The sequence below is a fragment of the Podarcis liolepis genome (genome assembly GCF_965112155.1).
Source record: "Podarcis liolepis genome assembly, chromosome: 1".
In the NCBI taxonomy this organism is placed as follows: Eukaryota; Metazoa; Chordata; class Lepidosauria; order Squamata; family Lacertidae; genus Podarcis; species Podarcis liolepis.
In genome coordinates, this window is record NC_139554.1 from 22,956,034 (window position 1) to 22,971,376 (window position 15,343).

General features: G+C 42.9%; 1 protein-coding gene across 8 annotated transcripts in view; it reads left to right on the plus strand.

Moving 5' to 3' along the window:
- FBLN5 (fibulin 5) overlaps positions 1-15,343 on the plus strand; it is a 64,542-nt gene that overhangs the window by 34,064 nt on the left and 15,135 nt on the right. For all 8 annotated transcript variants that reach the window (XM_083502768.1, XM_083502769.1, XM_083502765.1 and 5 more), the window contains one exon: positions 15,120-15,242. In XM_083502768.1, coding sequence (XP_083358894.1) covers positions 15,120-15,242 — 123 coding nt within the window. The remainder of the gene's footprint in view (positions 1-15,119; positions 15,243-15,343) is intronic.

A 15,343-nucleotide genomic window follows, 5' to 3' on the forward strand; every position in this document is an offset into this window, starting at 1 on the left:
AGTTGTTATTATTATTACATGTAGCAGTGTATTTGCACAATCCTAAATAATCATTAGCTTACAGAGCATATGGACGGACATTCAAGAAAATACTGAAATGCTTTATTATGCACACAGGTTTGAAGAACACGAGTGCACAATTCTGTCTCCCTCCCAGCCATGATGTAGAGTGGGGGCCCTCCACAAGTTGCTGCTCCCATCATCGCTCACCAAAAGCGATATTGGCTGGGGCTGATGGGAGTTAGAGTCTAGAGAGTCACAACTTCCCCACCTGAGTTTGTCTTGTTGGGATAAATCTGAGTTTTCTCTCTTTCTTCAATTTAATTATAGCCATGTTCTCTGGTGATCAGAACAATTGAAGCAACTCACTCTTGTGGTCACATGAACAAGCTGTGCTGGAATTATCTTTATTTACTTATTTATTTATTTACCCCGTTCTTCAGCTGAAATGACTCCCAGAGCAGCTTGCAGTGATCAGTAATAAGACGGTTCCTGCCCTCAGGCTTGCAATCTAAAGATATTTGAAGAGAAGCCTGTGCTTCAGTTTCTTCACCAGTTAAGCCCTTATATGAGGCCTGGTTCTCCTCCTTAGCATCTCATGCTAAGCGCTTTTTCTTCCCAGGCCAAAATCCTTTACAGTGGTACCTCAGGTTACAGACGCTTCAGGTTACAGACTCCGCTAACCCAGAAATAGTACCTTGGGTTAAGAACCTTGCTTCAGGATGAGAACAGAAATCGTGCAGCGGCAGCGGGAGGCCCCATTAGCTAAAGTGGTACCTCAGGTTAAGAACAGTTTTAGGTTAAGAACAGCCCTCCAGAACGAATTAAGTTCTTAACCGGAGGTACCATTGTATTTTGTTCATGCGGAGGAAACTGTTATGGTGTTGCAGTTGTTCAGTATGGCAAGTATAAAATATAGCATGTTCATGTCTGGTAGTGTCACAGCATCTCACCGTACTGTATTATGTAGGGGATCCGTGTGGCAAGCCACTCTACCATTAGAACTGCAGCCCGGAGCAGCCATCAATGTGGAACATGTTTCAACTGGGTTCCATAGTGCTGTTTAAATGTCAAAGCAGCCCTCAGATTTCTGGAAAACTGTGTTGCCTGTGGGTCCTGTGTAGCGTCTAGAGATGGCAGCGTTCACACTGACACATAAAATTGATTGCTATTCTTGGCTCCTTCCTTATATTTCTTGGTTCAGCTTTGTTTGTTTCTCTTCGGTTTGGTTCCAAACCTAAAACTGGCTGCAGTTCTATGCCATAATCAAGATGTTTGGCCAAAATATATAGAAAATATGAATTGGCTCTTCAACATTTGCACATTGGCCAGATAATTTGAGTGCACTGCCAGACTCCATAGGCAGAGACAAGTTTGAGGTTGATGCTGTTCTCTGTGTCTTGTCGCTAGAACAGATAAATGATTAGTTCTGCATTTCAGAAGCATAAATGCTGCCTATTAGAGAGTCAGGATTGCTTTCAATTTCTTGCCACGCTCGGCAGCAAACCCGGGTTGTCACTATGTAATGTGTGAAATACTGGTTTATTCAGTGAATTTTACAGAACCTTGTGAGAAGACAAACTGGAGCTACATAAGAATAGTGATTCTTAATAGAAGGTCCATCAGCACTTCATATAGGAGTCAACAGTCAAAATGCCTCTTGTCTCCTAATTCATACTTTCCTGGAGTATCCTCACAGTCTAAGTATTAGATGCTTTATGTCATTTCCGTTAGAGATTACTTTTGATGGCTGGATTTTATGGTTTGCATTGAATTTCATATATATATATATATATATATATATTTGCTTTCGTAGATTTTCACGGGTACAGGAATGCAGGTTTTGGTGTCTTCGGGTGTCTTCCCGTGTAAGAGTTGGGGTGTCTAGGCGACGTTTCGACGAGGTCTCACTCGTCATCTTCAGGCTGGTGCTTTCGGCTTCTTGTTACTGGAACAGAACTCTGTTCCAGTAACAAGAAGCCGAAAGCACCAGCCTGAAGATGACGAGTGAGACCTCGTCGAAACGTCGCCTAGACACCCCAACTCTTACACGGGAAGACACCCGAAGACACCAAAACCTGCATATATATATATATATATATCACTCATGTTTTGCTTGTGCATACAGATATATGGAATGATTGTCAAATTTTCCCTGTCCTAGGATTCCCCCGCCCTCGTATATTGGTAACATATTTTGGCTAGGCTGCTCCTCAAACTAGATTAGGATTGACTTGTCCATTTTCCTTTGCTGCCACTCTTCCCCGTCTTGGAAAGAAGTCAAGTAACATTTCTAGAAACACTAGTTCATTGGCCAGGCATCAGATGCTCTGCTCCAGATGCCTTCTGGTTATTTCTTTCATTTGATTCGTTACTTCTAGCCATAGGTCCGAGAGGTTTTTTTCTTTTGCCCCACTGCTTCCCCCAGGAAAACCCTCTGTTTACTGCTTAATCAGGACAAACATCAATCTGCAGAAAACTCAATTGATATTTGCTCAGATTCAGCAGTAAATTGTGGGAGTTCCCAGGGAAAGTGTTGGGACAAAAGAAGAACCTGTCTGACCCATGCCTGGAAATCATGGACCAAACAGGAGTGCCCCGAGTGCAGTCGCTGAACCAAATCAAGTCTACTGTGACAATTTGGCCTTTAACTATCTGTGGTTTTTTAGATGTGGATGGGTTGTTTTAATGTATGCCCCACCCCCATGGTTTTATGTGGGTTTTTGTTGTTGTTTGGTTGTAAATTGCTCTGGGTTGCCTTGGCAAGACAAAGCAACTAACAATTTTAATTAATAATTGCAATAATAATAATGTGTATCTGAAGAAGTGTGCATGCACACGAAAGCTCATACCAAGAACTAACTTAGTTGGTCTTTAAGGTGCTACTGGAACGAATTTTTTTATTTTGACTATGGCAGACCAACACGGCTACCTATCTGTAATAATAATATTGTTAGACATTTGTAGGTAAAATTGCTGAGCTCTTTGTGACTTGGATACTGTGCAATTAGTACAGAGACTAAACTAGAAGTGTCATCAGTTGTTTTTTGTGGATTTGCTTTTGCTTTTGATCTTTGTCCTTGCTGGTTAGTGACTACTATTGGACCAACTATTGTCCGGTGTCCCATTTACCATCCTTTGACAGCGTGATAAGAATGGCTGGACATGTCCAGGCATTCCAAGATGATACAAAAATTATTTTATCAATTCCAGCCCACCTTTCAGCTGGACCACAAGTTTGAAGGAAGCAAGTACACAGTCGGTTTAGGATGTGCTCATCAGTGTTTAGCATGAGCATCACTGATTGTGTAACTGCACTGATATGTGCATAAAATCCATGCTGTTGGCTGGATTAGAAAAGTGTTTTTGCGAAGCATGCCTTGTAGTAAACACAGTTTGTTGGATTGTGTTAAGAATATGCAGTAGGTTGAAAATGCAATGTGTTCAGGCACCGTCCAGTAAATAGCAAAGTGACTCCTGCACAGATGGACCTACCCAGCTGCAAGGCTCAATGGGCCATTATATTTTAGAACTGAAGTGAACAGCTGTAAAAAGAAGCAACCTGTCTCCCCACCTCCAGCTAACGCTTCATGCACATCACTGATGAGGAATGTGGTAGTGCAAGCTAGAAGGGTAAGAACAGTCCTCTGACATGACAAAGAACACCAAACACACATTAAAAAATCCAACACTTAACTCTCACTAATGTGACTTGTATTTGTATCCTGGAAATGCTTTTAAAGGGCTTGGTGAGTTATCTCCATGTGGTGGTGGGTAGAATAACTACTTCTCTGTTGATTGATTTGTTTTGGACACCTTTGCTGCTTCTGCTACAGTATAATAGATCACGACTTTTTTCTGGGTCATCTTCAGGAAATGGTAGGAACAATGGGACTAGCATTGACGGGCTGCACTTTGTCCTTTCCAGGCATTCTTGGAGAATTTGGCTGAGGAATTTTAAACCAGCGCCCCCCTCCCCCAAGGGCTTTGTCTTGCAGAGTGCCACAGGTGTTCATTTTGTTCTCCCGGCATTCAACATCTGTATCAAAACAGCTGAGAAAGATCATTTGAACATTTGGAATGTGGTGTTATTACTATGCTGATGACGCCCAGGAATATAGGTTTGGTTTTTGTTTTTAACTGATCCAGAAGAAGCAGCGGCTTCTCTTAGACAGCGTCTGAAGTTGAACTAACTTAATGCCAGACTAGACAGAACTGCCAGTTGGCAATCTTGCCTTCTGAGGATAATAACCAGTCTCTTTCTTGGTCAGACCAATGAAGCATTACAGGGGTCATGCCATATCATCAGCTGACTGGTACTGGTCTATTGAGGCAAAAAGATTTCCTTGGTTGGGGTGGCTGATTTCTTGGTAGTTTACTTACCCCAAATGGATTTATGAGCTGGGTGGCTCATAAGCTAAATCCCCTCATGAAATCCCACAGGTCACTGTGCCAAAACCTATAGTATCACACAGGAAGAAGAAAAATTTCAATTATGGGGGGTTAGGATCATGTCCTTTTCGTGTGTGGTTAGTTTTGTGAAACTCCTTGATCAGGGAAGTTTGTGAATGGAGGACTTCTCTGCAACTGGTAAAAGTAATGCCCTTTAGAATGGTGTTATGTTTAAGTGGTTGCTTCAAAATGGTGGACCTCCCTCAGGAAATACAATTGGTGCCATCCTTGGACTCAGCTATACAGCCTCAAATAAAACGTTTTAATTGTCTTTTAAGTGTAATATACAATTTGACACAAGATGACGATGGTGACCCTTATGGAAAATTCAATCTATTTTTTAAAAAGGCTTTTTAAAAAAGCATTTTCAGAACGGTTTTTGTATGTGTCTAGATCCTACCCTTGTTATGCCTTGAAAACGTTTTCCCCCCCCCCCTCCCGGATTGGTTTTAATTGAGGGGGTAGATCGGTGTTTTTAGTGGTCTGTTTTAGTCTTTGTGCTGGATTGTTTGCTAAAAGAGATTATTGGTTTTGTTATTAGTGCATTGTGTATTGTTGTGATATTGTAGATGCTTTTAGCTGTTTTATCCTATATTAGAGCCATAGGAAGCTGCCTTGACTCAGACTATTGGCCTTTCTAGCTCAGCATAGCAGTGGCTCTTCAGGGTTTGAAACAGAGGCTCTTTCCCAGCCCTTCTTGGAGATGCCTGTGATTGAACCTCTTTGCACAAAAGAAGAACATAAGGAGAGCATGGCGGATCAGGGTAAAGGCTAATCTAATCCAGCTTCCTGTTCTCTTGGAGCCAGCCAGAGGCCTGTGGGAAGTCAGCAAGCAGGACATGAGTGCAACAGCCCTGTTTCCACCTGCAATTCCCAGCACACTGCCTCTGATAGTGGAGGTAGAACATAGTCATCATAGCATTGTCCTCCATGAAATTGTCTCGTCCTCTTTTAAAGCCAACCAGACTGGTGGCCATGACTGCCCCCTGTGGGAACAAGTTCATAGTTGATAACTATGCACTGTTCTCCTCTCTCTCATAAAACCAGAACTCAAGGACATCCTATGTTGGATGGCTCAGGACACAGTTGTCCACAGCTACTATGCAGATGTGGGTCCAGTTGCTGCAAATCACAAGTAGGGAAGATGCTGCTTTTATGCTTCTGGTTGGCCACTGTGGGAACAGGATGCTGGACTAGACGGGCCACTGGTCTGATCCAGCAGGCTCTTATGCTTCTATGTTGTATTTTATATCTTAACTTTCATGCTGTGAACCGCTATGGTTTTAGCTGAAGGGGTGGGGGGCAATATGCATGTGTTATAAATAAATGAGTACATTTATAGCTAATATCCAAGATCTTTGTTTTATGATTTACTCCAAAGCTTTGATGATTAATGACAGATGATGATGGATCAAATGTGTTTTCCATATGAGCTGTGAAGAAGAATCCATAGAAGACTGACAGTGGTGCAAGTTCTGAAAATGGGAGGCAGAGCTTCTAAAAGAGTTTAGTAAACCTTCCTTAGGAATCTCCCTCCAGTGTGATCATTTGTAACTGGCATGTACACACATCGATGAGATCTGCCCTCCTCTCCCCATGTTTGACGGTCAAGTATTTGATGCTTTATTGACTCTGAAGTACTTGTTGATGGGATCATATTAGTGTTGAAATTGTTTATGCAAAAAGTTGTTTTCTGACTCACCCGAAGGCAGCTTGACATTTCCCCCTGGCTACATTTCCCATCATTATGTGGATTAGCTGTGGCCCAAAGCCTAATTGCATTTTCTCTCTTGCTTCAGAACATTCTGTATGATTAACCCATGAAGGTCAAAGGATTTTGTCGTTGTTCACTCATATCAATATTGCTGCACATCACCTCAATCTCTGAGCAGTGTGAGATTGCAGGTGTTACGGGCGCTTACACAGGGTTTTTGGTTTGCTTGGAATAAGGGACAGTGGAGACTTTGGTGTGTTCGGAATATATGGTTTATTTACACATGCATACAACCTGAGCCTATGATAGAGGGGCTCACAGTATTAATACAGTGGTACCTCGGGTTACATACGCTTCAGGTTACATACGCTTCAGGTTACACACTCCGCTAACCCAGAAATAGTGCTTCAGGTTAAGAACTTTGCTTCGGGATGAGAACAGAAATCGTGCTCCGGTGGCGGCGCGGCGGCAGCAGGAGGCCCCATTAGCTAAAGTGGTGCTTCAGGTTAAGAACAGTTTCAGGTTAAGTACAGACCTCCGGAACAAATTAAGTACTTAACCCGAGGTACCACTGAACCCCAAGAAGGTCTTGCTTATCCTATAGCCACAGCCTTGGATTCAAACAGAAACCAAGCATTTTCTCCCTTTCAGGCTTCTGCCTGCAGCCTGCCTCAAGCCCAGCTCTCTCTCTAGCATTCATCTCTGACTTTAGTCTTTCTAACAACCAGCCAGTTGAAGGAGAGGGGAGGGCCCCTATCTGCTCTCTGGCACAGAGCCACTTCCTTTGTTACTTTAACGTACTTAGGCCGTTACCAAGAAGCTGGATTGCTCCCATCTTCCCTGAGGAACTTGCAATCTGAAAATTGCTGAAGAGAGAGGTGAGAATGATCAGAGGAAGAAAATGGCACCTGCAAAGCTCTGTGCCTTTGGGAGTGCTGCCTATCATCTGACTGTCAGCATTGGCAAACCCCGAAATCAGTTGAAGCCCATGCTGCCGCCACATGGTATTTTGCACTCTCTCAGCAAAAGGTTAACATGGCTACTCTCGTTGCTATTTTTCTAGAAAAAGAGGTGCCAGAACTCAACATTAACATCTCCCTTGTTCTCTTATAATGGCAATGGCTCCCACCTGAGAGGTGCCAGAACTCAGTTCTGGTGAGTTCCCACTGAAAAGAGACCCTGGCTACTCTAATGGAAAGGGTTCAAAACCCCCTCTTTTGCACACATGCTGGTTTTTCTCTTTACTTTGCAGCCTCCGTGCATTTCATCAAAGTAAAAGCAACAACATCAGGGACAAGCAACTCAACATCACATGCCATTGGGCTCTCTTACATATTTTTTTCATTTATTTTTATATCCTACTTGGCATATAGTGGTTAAGAGTTTCAAGCTGACACATTTCCCAGTGTTTCCCCCCCCCCCAAAAAAAAATTTTGTTCAATTTTTTTAAATCCCACCCTTCATCCCAAAGGGATCTTGGAGCAGCTAAAAATGTAAGATAACACAATAAAACATTGACACATTATAATAATAAATCTTTATTGCGGTCCAAAGACCCATAAACATATTATAAACATCGATCAGACTGAAAGGAACAGCAATTAATCCCTTCAGTGCAGAAACCTCAAGCATAATTATGCCCCAAAGACAGGGACAAATATGTAAATCTTAACATTCCGCTTGAACGTGGCAAAAATGGGAGGCTGACTGATTTCACTGGGTGTGTGGGAGTTCAGTAAACAGGGTGCCACCACTGAGAGCACCCTGATCTATATCACTGTCCTTCTTGCCACTCCCACTTACAGGTCTCTCTCCCTGATCACAATGTTCAGCTCAGAAGGCACTGGGGAATAAATGCTAAATTGGAGTTTAAAACATTATTTGAGCTGGGATTAAATGCATTTCCAGTTGGCAATACTACTTGGAACATGCCAAAAAAAAAAAAAAAAAAAAAAGAATAAGAAGGCTTTGTGATGTGTAAGTTAGAAAGGAATACTGCATCGCTTTGGTGCATTAATGGTAATGAGGACACAGCTGTTACATTCTTTAAGCCAATAATTCTCAAAGATTTTTTCTCCAGGACTGGCTTTCATCCACTACAACTTATTTGTTTGAAAAGAAGCCCCAAAGCCACATTGCTTAGAGAAGAATTACCTTAGCTTTATGGAGATTTCACTAGGAGCACATCTGGCTGACGAACAGACCCCAAAATTGAATGAAATTTTAAAAGCAATTTATTTTCTCCTGGATAAGTCATCTAGCTTCCACAAGGCCAAAGATCACAATGCCTTGGCCAGGCAAGAATAGGCAGTCTTCTTTATTCTCAGAGCCCATCAAGACTTCCCCAGAGGGAGGTGGCAAAATTGGTGGATTACAGACATCAGTGAGAAATTTACCCTTTCAAACAAAGCCCTTCCCAATTCCCATTGTTTTCAGGCTAGGCCAGAGTTACTGACAATGTCTGAGGATCTTGTGTTAGCCAGATGCCAAAGGCTAAAATTCTATCATTTAATATTAAGTGGTGTATTAGGTGCTCAAAGATTGATAGATGATGATGATCTATAGATATAGATGATAGATAGATAGATAGATAGATAGATGATAGATAGATGATAGATAGATGATAGATAGATGACAGATAGATAGATAGATGATAGATAGATAGATAGATAGATAGATAGATAGATAGATAGATAGAAATATATATGGATAGATGATAGACTGTGAGCCAAGAGCTTACAATCTGAGTGAGTTTATCAGAAGAAGAGCCTGATGGATCAGGTTCATGCCTCATCTAGCTCAGCTTCCTGTTTTCACAGATGCCTGTGGGAAACCTGCAAGCAGGATCCAACACAAGAGCACTCTCCTAACCTGCAGTTTCCAGCAGCTGGTATTCAGAAGCGTATCTTCTCAAAAAGAATATTGCAGATCTGGAAAAGATGCAGAAAGGGACAAACATTATAATGGGGATGTGGCACCTTTAAAAAAAGAGAGAGAAACTGGGGCTAGGATTGTTGTTAATGTGTTTTGATGATATGTTTATCAATAAGTTTGATAGACTGGTTTACTTAAGGTCACTGAAACCCCCACTTCATAGAACAGATTCCTCATGAAGGGAGCTTTATGTACAATCCCTTGTAGTAAAGGTATCATGGAAACATGTTAGGAACATAAATTCAAGCAGCTCCCTTTTTAAAAAAAATGTGTGCATTTTTCTGTGGTTGGTTAGAGTACCCTTGAGTGTTTAAGGATTTTAAAAGGGTTTTTTTTTAAGGGTGTACTCTGATGCACCAGCACAATGCATGCCATATGCTACACCAGTGTTTCCCAACCGGTGTTCCCCGGCACACTAGTGTGCCGTGAGACACCGGCTGGTGTGCCGTGGGAGGGAGGCGGGCGAGTCGGGCGGCGAGAGGCGGCGGCGGCGAGGATCCGCGTCGAGCCGGGGGCGGCTCCGCGGTGGTGGTGCCGAGCGGCGGGGCAGCGCGCGCCAAAGGGAGGAGCGCGAGACAGCGGAGGAGGAGGAGGCCGGCATGTCCGGGCAGCAGCAGCAACAGCAGCAGCAGCAACTCCCGGCGACGGCTCCTCCTCCGCCCGCTATCGCCGCCACCACCACAACAGCCGCCGCCGCCTCAGCTGCCGCCGTCCCTCAGTCCCTCGCTCCGCTCTGCTGCCTCCTCCCACCCCGGCAAGGGGAAGGGAAAAAACTTTCAATTTTGTGCGTCCCTCCCGGCGTGACGCTGCGCGCTGACGTCACGGGGCGGGGCTTTAATGGTGGTGTGCCGCGAGATTTTTTTCCGGTAAACAGGTGTGCCGTTGCCCAAAAACGTTTGGGAAACACTGTGCTACACTACAGCAATAATAACATGGTAGCATCCCGGAGGGCATGGCAACACCGCCAGTATCCACCAATCATGGCCAGTGTGACAATGTCATGGAGATGATGTGAAATTGTAGAGAAGTTGTGGAAATTCCCCCATGCCAGCCAACACCCACTGAAGTGTCTGAACCGTCTTCAGAGGTAGCCCTACGTATAAAGTAAAGGTAAAGGTACCCCTGCCCGTACGGGCCAGTCTTGACAGACTCTAGGGTTGTGCGCCCATCTCACTTAAGAGGCCGGGGGCCAGCGCTGTCCGGAGACACTTCCGGGTCACGTGGCCAGCGTGACAAAGCTGCATCTGGCGAGCCAGTGCAGCACACGGAAACGCCGTTTACCTTCCCGCCAGTAAGCGGTTCCTATTTATCTACTTGCACCCACGGGTGCTTTCGAACTGCTAGGTTGGCAGGCGCTGGGACCGAGCAACAAGAGTGCACCCCACCGCGGGGATTCGAACCGCCGACCTTTCGATTGGCAAGCCCTAGGCGCTGAGGCTTTTACCCACAGCGCCACCCGCATCCCTAGCCCTACGTATAACATGTTGCAATAATCTAACCTAGAGGTTTCCAAAGCATAGACAAGAGAAATATGTTATCCCTGTCCAGACAGGGGTACAACTGGGCCAGCAGTTGTGAAATGCTCAGCGTGGTTTTCTTTGCTTCATTGACACAGTTCATTCCTCTGAAACAAGCTTCAGTGATCTGAAGGTTTAACTCTGAATAATGGATAGGGAGAGCAATGCAACCTTAAAAAGCATCATCATAAGGGTGAAGAGAGGTGCAAGATTTTAAGAGCAGTGGAAACAATTTTGAAGCGCCCTCAGCTGCATCCAATATTTTGCTGGCCTTCCGAAAAGCCTTGGAGCGAAAGCTTTAATGACTCAGTTCAACTGTACCGTCAAGAAGTTCACGCATTAGTGGGAATGTAAACTAATCACTATTTGGCGAAATCTACTAGCTCAGTTCCCCTCTTCTCATTTCTCCAAGTTCCCCAAAGAAGTATAGCAACATGTATAGAACATAATGATGATAAGAGCCTTGCTGGGTCAAACCAAGGACCTATCCAGTCTAGCAATCTATCTATCTAGCAATCCAGTGGTTTGCCAGATGCCCCTGGGAAAGCTTACTAATGGGGAAAAAATCAACAGTCTTCCTAATATGCATGATTAGGTTAATATTACCCACAAATTAGTTTAATCCCCCATTAAGGAGGCAGTTTTTAAAGTTTTGTTCTCATCTGCCTATTTAATTTATAATGTTTGGTGAAAAAGAAAAAGTAGCTCATATTACTTTAAAATGATGATTCTAGAAAAGGTTCGGAATCTCGTATCTGATATGAAGTTCCCTCGAAACCCCTTTGCCACTATATTTTGGGACACTGACAAAATAAAGTTCTTTTTTATAGATTTTTCTGCAGTGAAATAACACACTTTCTCTTAGTCCCCCCCTCCTTCCTCTCAAGATAATTGTATTTGGTAAGAAGGATCGCTTAACAATGCTACATTCCTAAAGTACAAACCACAGCCAAAATGCAAATCACTGCTGTGTTTGGGCAGTGTTATTTTTTCAAGGACAGCCTGATAGGTTGGGAACCATCCAAGACCAACTCTCTCAACACCTGTTTAAAGGCAAATTTCAGTGTCCAAACTATTAGGTTCAACAGATTGATATGCATATATTCAGTCCTTTATTTTCTGGGGGGACACAGGGGTACGCGCACCCTTAAACATTTTGTGAAACTTTGTACTTTTGTCCATTTACTATACAGTGGTACCTCGGGTTAAGTACTTAATTCGTTCTGGAGGTCCATTCTTAATCTGAAACTGTTCTTAACCTAAAGCACCACTTTAACTAATGGGGCCTCCTGCTGCCGCTGCACCGCCGGAGCCCGATTTCTGTTCTTATCCTGAAGCAAAGTTCTTAACCTGAAGCACTATTTCTGGGTTAGCGGAGTGTGAAACCTGAAGCGTATGTAACCTGAAGCGTATGTAACCCGAGGTACCACTGTATTTATTTTTCCCAATTTGAACTATAAAATGGTGATTTTCTTGAGTCAAAATGAGAGTACCCCTAAACATTTTTAAAGGGAAAAAACACAGCATACTGTATATTAATGTGCTAAATTCTGTAACTGAAATCAGTGTGACTTCCAAGTGTATACCGTAACTCTGACAGGATCATGTCTATTTGCATACTAAAATGAGGCATATTATTGGAAGACACAGGTTAATATTTTAAAGGCAAGCGGGATGACAATTTTAGTATATCAGAAAGGCTGGCTATGTAAAAGAGAATGAATTTAGCATCTGCAAAAACACACACACACACACACACAAAAAGCCACCAGTTGATTCCAGTTGTAGCCAAAGATATGTAGGCAGAAATTTAGAAGACAATCTTCTTAGCAAAAACAAAGTTATCAAGGGGAGATTTAAAATGTCCATTTTCAAGGATTTTTTTTTACCAGAGACCAAATCAGGATGTCAACTTTTTGTTCTTTGGTGGGGTGTGGGTTGATTTCCAAAAGGAGATTATACCGTCCTCTCTATATCCCACTGGTTTCTGGCAGCCCCTATTCCTGATAAGAGATTCACTGCTGGGGTCCCACATGCAAACACTTACGTGGAACTCAAGATCTATTCTGTAAGGCCTGATTCTAGAATGATACTGGAGAATGAAAAGAAGCTTACCTGTGCAGGACTTACATACCGCCAATGACGAAATTGGCTCACCGGTTCTTATGTGTGCAGCACCACTGGCACTTCACCATAGCCCATTCATTAGTCCTTTTAAACTACACTGGAGGTGAAAAGCAGTAGAGACTTGTTAAGCATTGTTTCTGCCATATATTTCAGTTATGTTCACAGCAAAAGGACCTGGCAGGAAATCAGTGAGTTGCACAAAACTAAGCAGTTTATTCCCATATTTATATAACGTAATGTTCAAGAGAGTGGGGGAAGTGATGTTTGCACAATGCCCTCCGTTCCATTTGCTCTTGTTTGCAATTTTCCAAGGAACAAAAAGGTGCCAAAGAATGTCCTTGGAGCACTTGTATGTATAGATCTTGAGTTACACATAAGTGTTTGCACGTGGAACCCCAGCAGTCTGTCACTTCAAGCTTGGCTGAATTAAACCATTTTGGACAGGCACCCAAAACCCCCAAAGTACGAGTGCCAGGCAGGCAAGGGGTTCCACAAATAAGGCACCATTACAGAAGAGGCCCTGTTTTGTTGTCCTAACCTTGCAGGGGCACTCAGAGAAGGATGTCCAAAGATTATAGATGTGAATGGGCAGGTTTATATGGGAGCAGTCAGCCATTTAGGTAAGATTAGAGAATCTAAAGGAGTAACATGAGCAAGAAAAAAGGGGGGAAAGAACATGTCCCTGGACCAAGGAGGACAGCGACATTAATTTCCCCAGTGAAAACTCACCCTCCACAGAAAGTTTGCTATGCACTGCCATTTGCTGCAAACTGCGGGGGGTGGGGTGGATTTTCAGCAGGGAAGCAACAAAAGGAAATGTGTTAACCCACCCCCTTCTGCATTGCAGTCTTAATCCAGATCAGGACTTGCAAAGCTACCTTTAGCTTTAAAAGGGAGAAGAAAGGCAGAGCATTTGAAGTAACGTGTTTTGACCCCAACGGGTGTATAGGATGTGAAATTAAGGCTGGATGAATGTGTCGATTTTGGTTTCTCGTTTTTCCAGTCTTAGGTTGAGTTCTCCACATTTCCACATCAGTTTGCAAAACCTTAAGACCTTAAGAAAATTATAATGCAAATATCTCCTAATATATACATCTTTGAATGACATTCAAAAAATAGTTAGGCTTGTGGAAGCCAGCACAATGAATCTTACTAGCACAATAGGACCGTTCTTCCTCTCCCCTGCCCAGGTGCCCCTCCCAATTGACTCTGGAGGGTCAGAAGAAGCCCCAAAACAGCATACAGTGGCAGGAGGGGAGCTGGTTCCATCTGACTAGCAGAAATCCTTGCGCTAATGGATCATTCATCACAGTGCAACATTGAATTCTACCGATAGGATGCAATTTTGCCTAATATACAATTTTTTGCAATCAATTTTCTCTCATTTCATGCATTTTTTGAAGTTATTTTCACTCATTTTTGCATTTTGTGCACATTTCCCCAATGTATGCATTTTTGTACGTGTTACTTGGTTGAAGAACTGTGTTTCTAAACTCGGAAGTCAAGTGTGAATTTTGCAGGATGGTTTCATTTCAATTCATGTATAGCTTCTGAAAATTCAGTGGATTTGCCCTTAAATGTAAGCAGAATCAAATTTCTCCACCATCTCTAATTGTAATCTTATTGAGCCTTTATTCTGTATGGTGTTTGTATCAAATGAAGGGGAGGCAGTTTATTGTGCCAAATCCACTCTAATTGCCAAACCTGAATTTTCTAGTGTACCATCGCACCCACCAAAGAACAGTCTGGAAGCATCCTTAGGTTTCAACTTAATGCAGTTACCCGGCTGTAAACTCTGCTGAACACAATGGGAATTGTTTGTAGGCATGTGTAAGACAGTGCTGTCAGTCCCATTGAACTCTGAGGACTTACTTCTAAGAAACCTGCTACATCATGCTGCAAGTATGCTTAGGAATACAGCCCTAGTGCTCTGGAGATCAGGCAAACAAAAGGTCTGATTGAAGAAGGCGTTTTTATTACGGGTTACAAATTCCCAATTGGTCTGTGTTCAGAAATGTTATTTACCAGGAAAGCAACTAGTAGATGTAGCATGATATCAAAGAAACTGGAAATAACTTTTGTCATTGAATCAGCCCTATAAGAGACAGAGCATCTGTTGGGCGGACATGTTTCTCACGAACTGTCAATGATTCTCCTGCACTCAGTACCTTGGCATGGAGAGTACAATACTGAATTTTCTTCAGTGCCTCAGAGACTGTGGTTAAAACTGCTCCAAATGTATTTGGCATTCTTCTTCCTTGCTTTCTCAGATGGATCTTTTATATATTTGATTATAGGAATGGGACTCTGCAGTTGTGACAAATGCTTTTGTATCTGAATAATCATGTAATGCTTGATTATTCTCTGAATTGCAGATGTTGATGAATGTGCGTCTGAATCACACCAGTGCAACCCCACCCAAATCTGCATCAACACTGAGGGAGGATATACTTGCTCCTGCACAGAAGGATACTGGCTTTTAGAAGGCCAATGTTTAGGTATGTAATACTTTGGGAGGAAGTGTCTTTAAAACAAAGCAAAACAGTTTGTGATTTCTGCATGATGGATTGGGGGGAAATGTATGTCTAGACCACGTAAA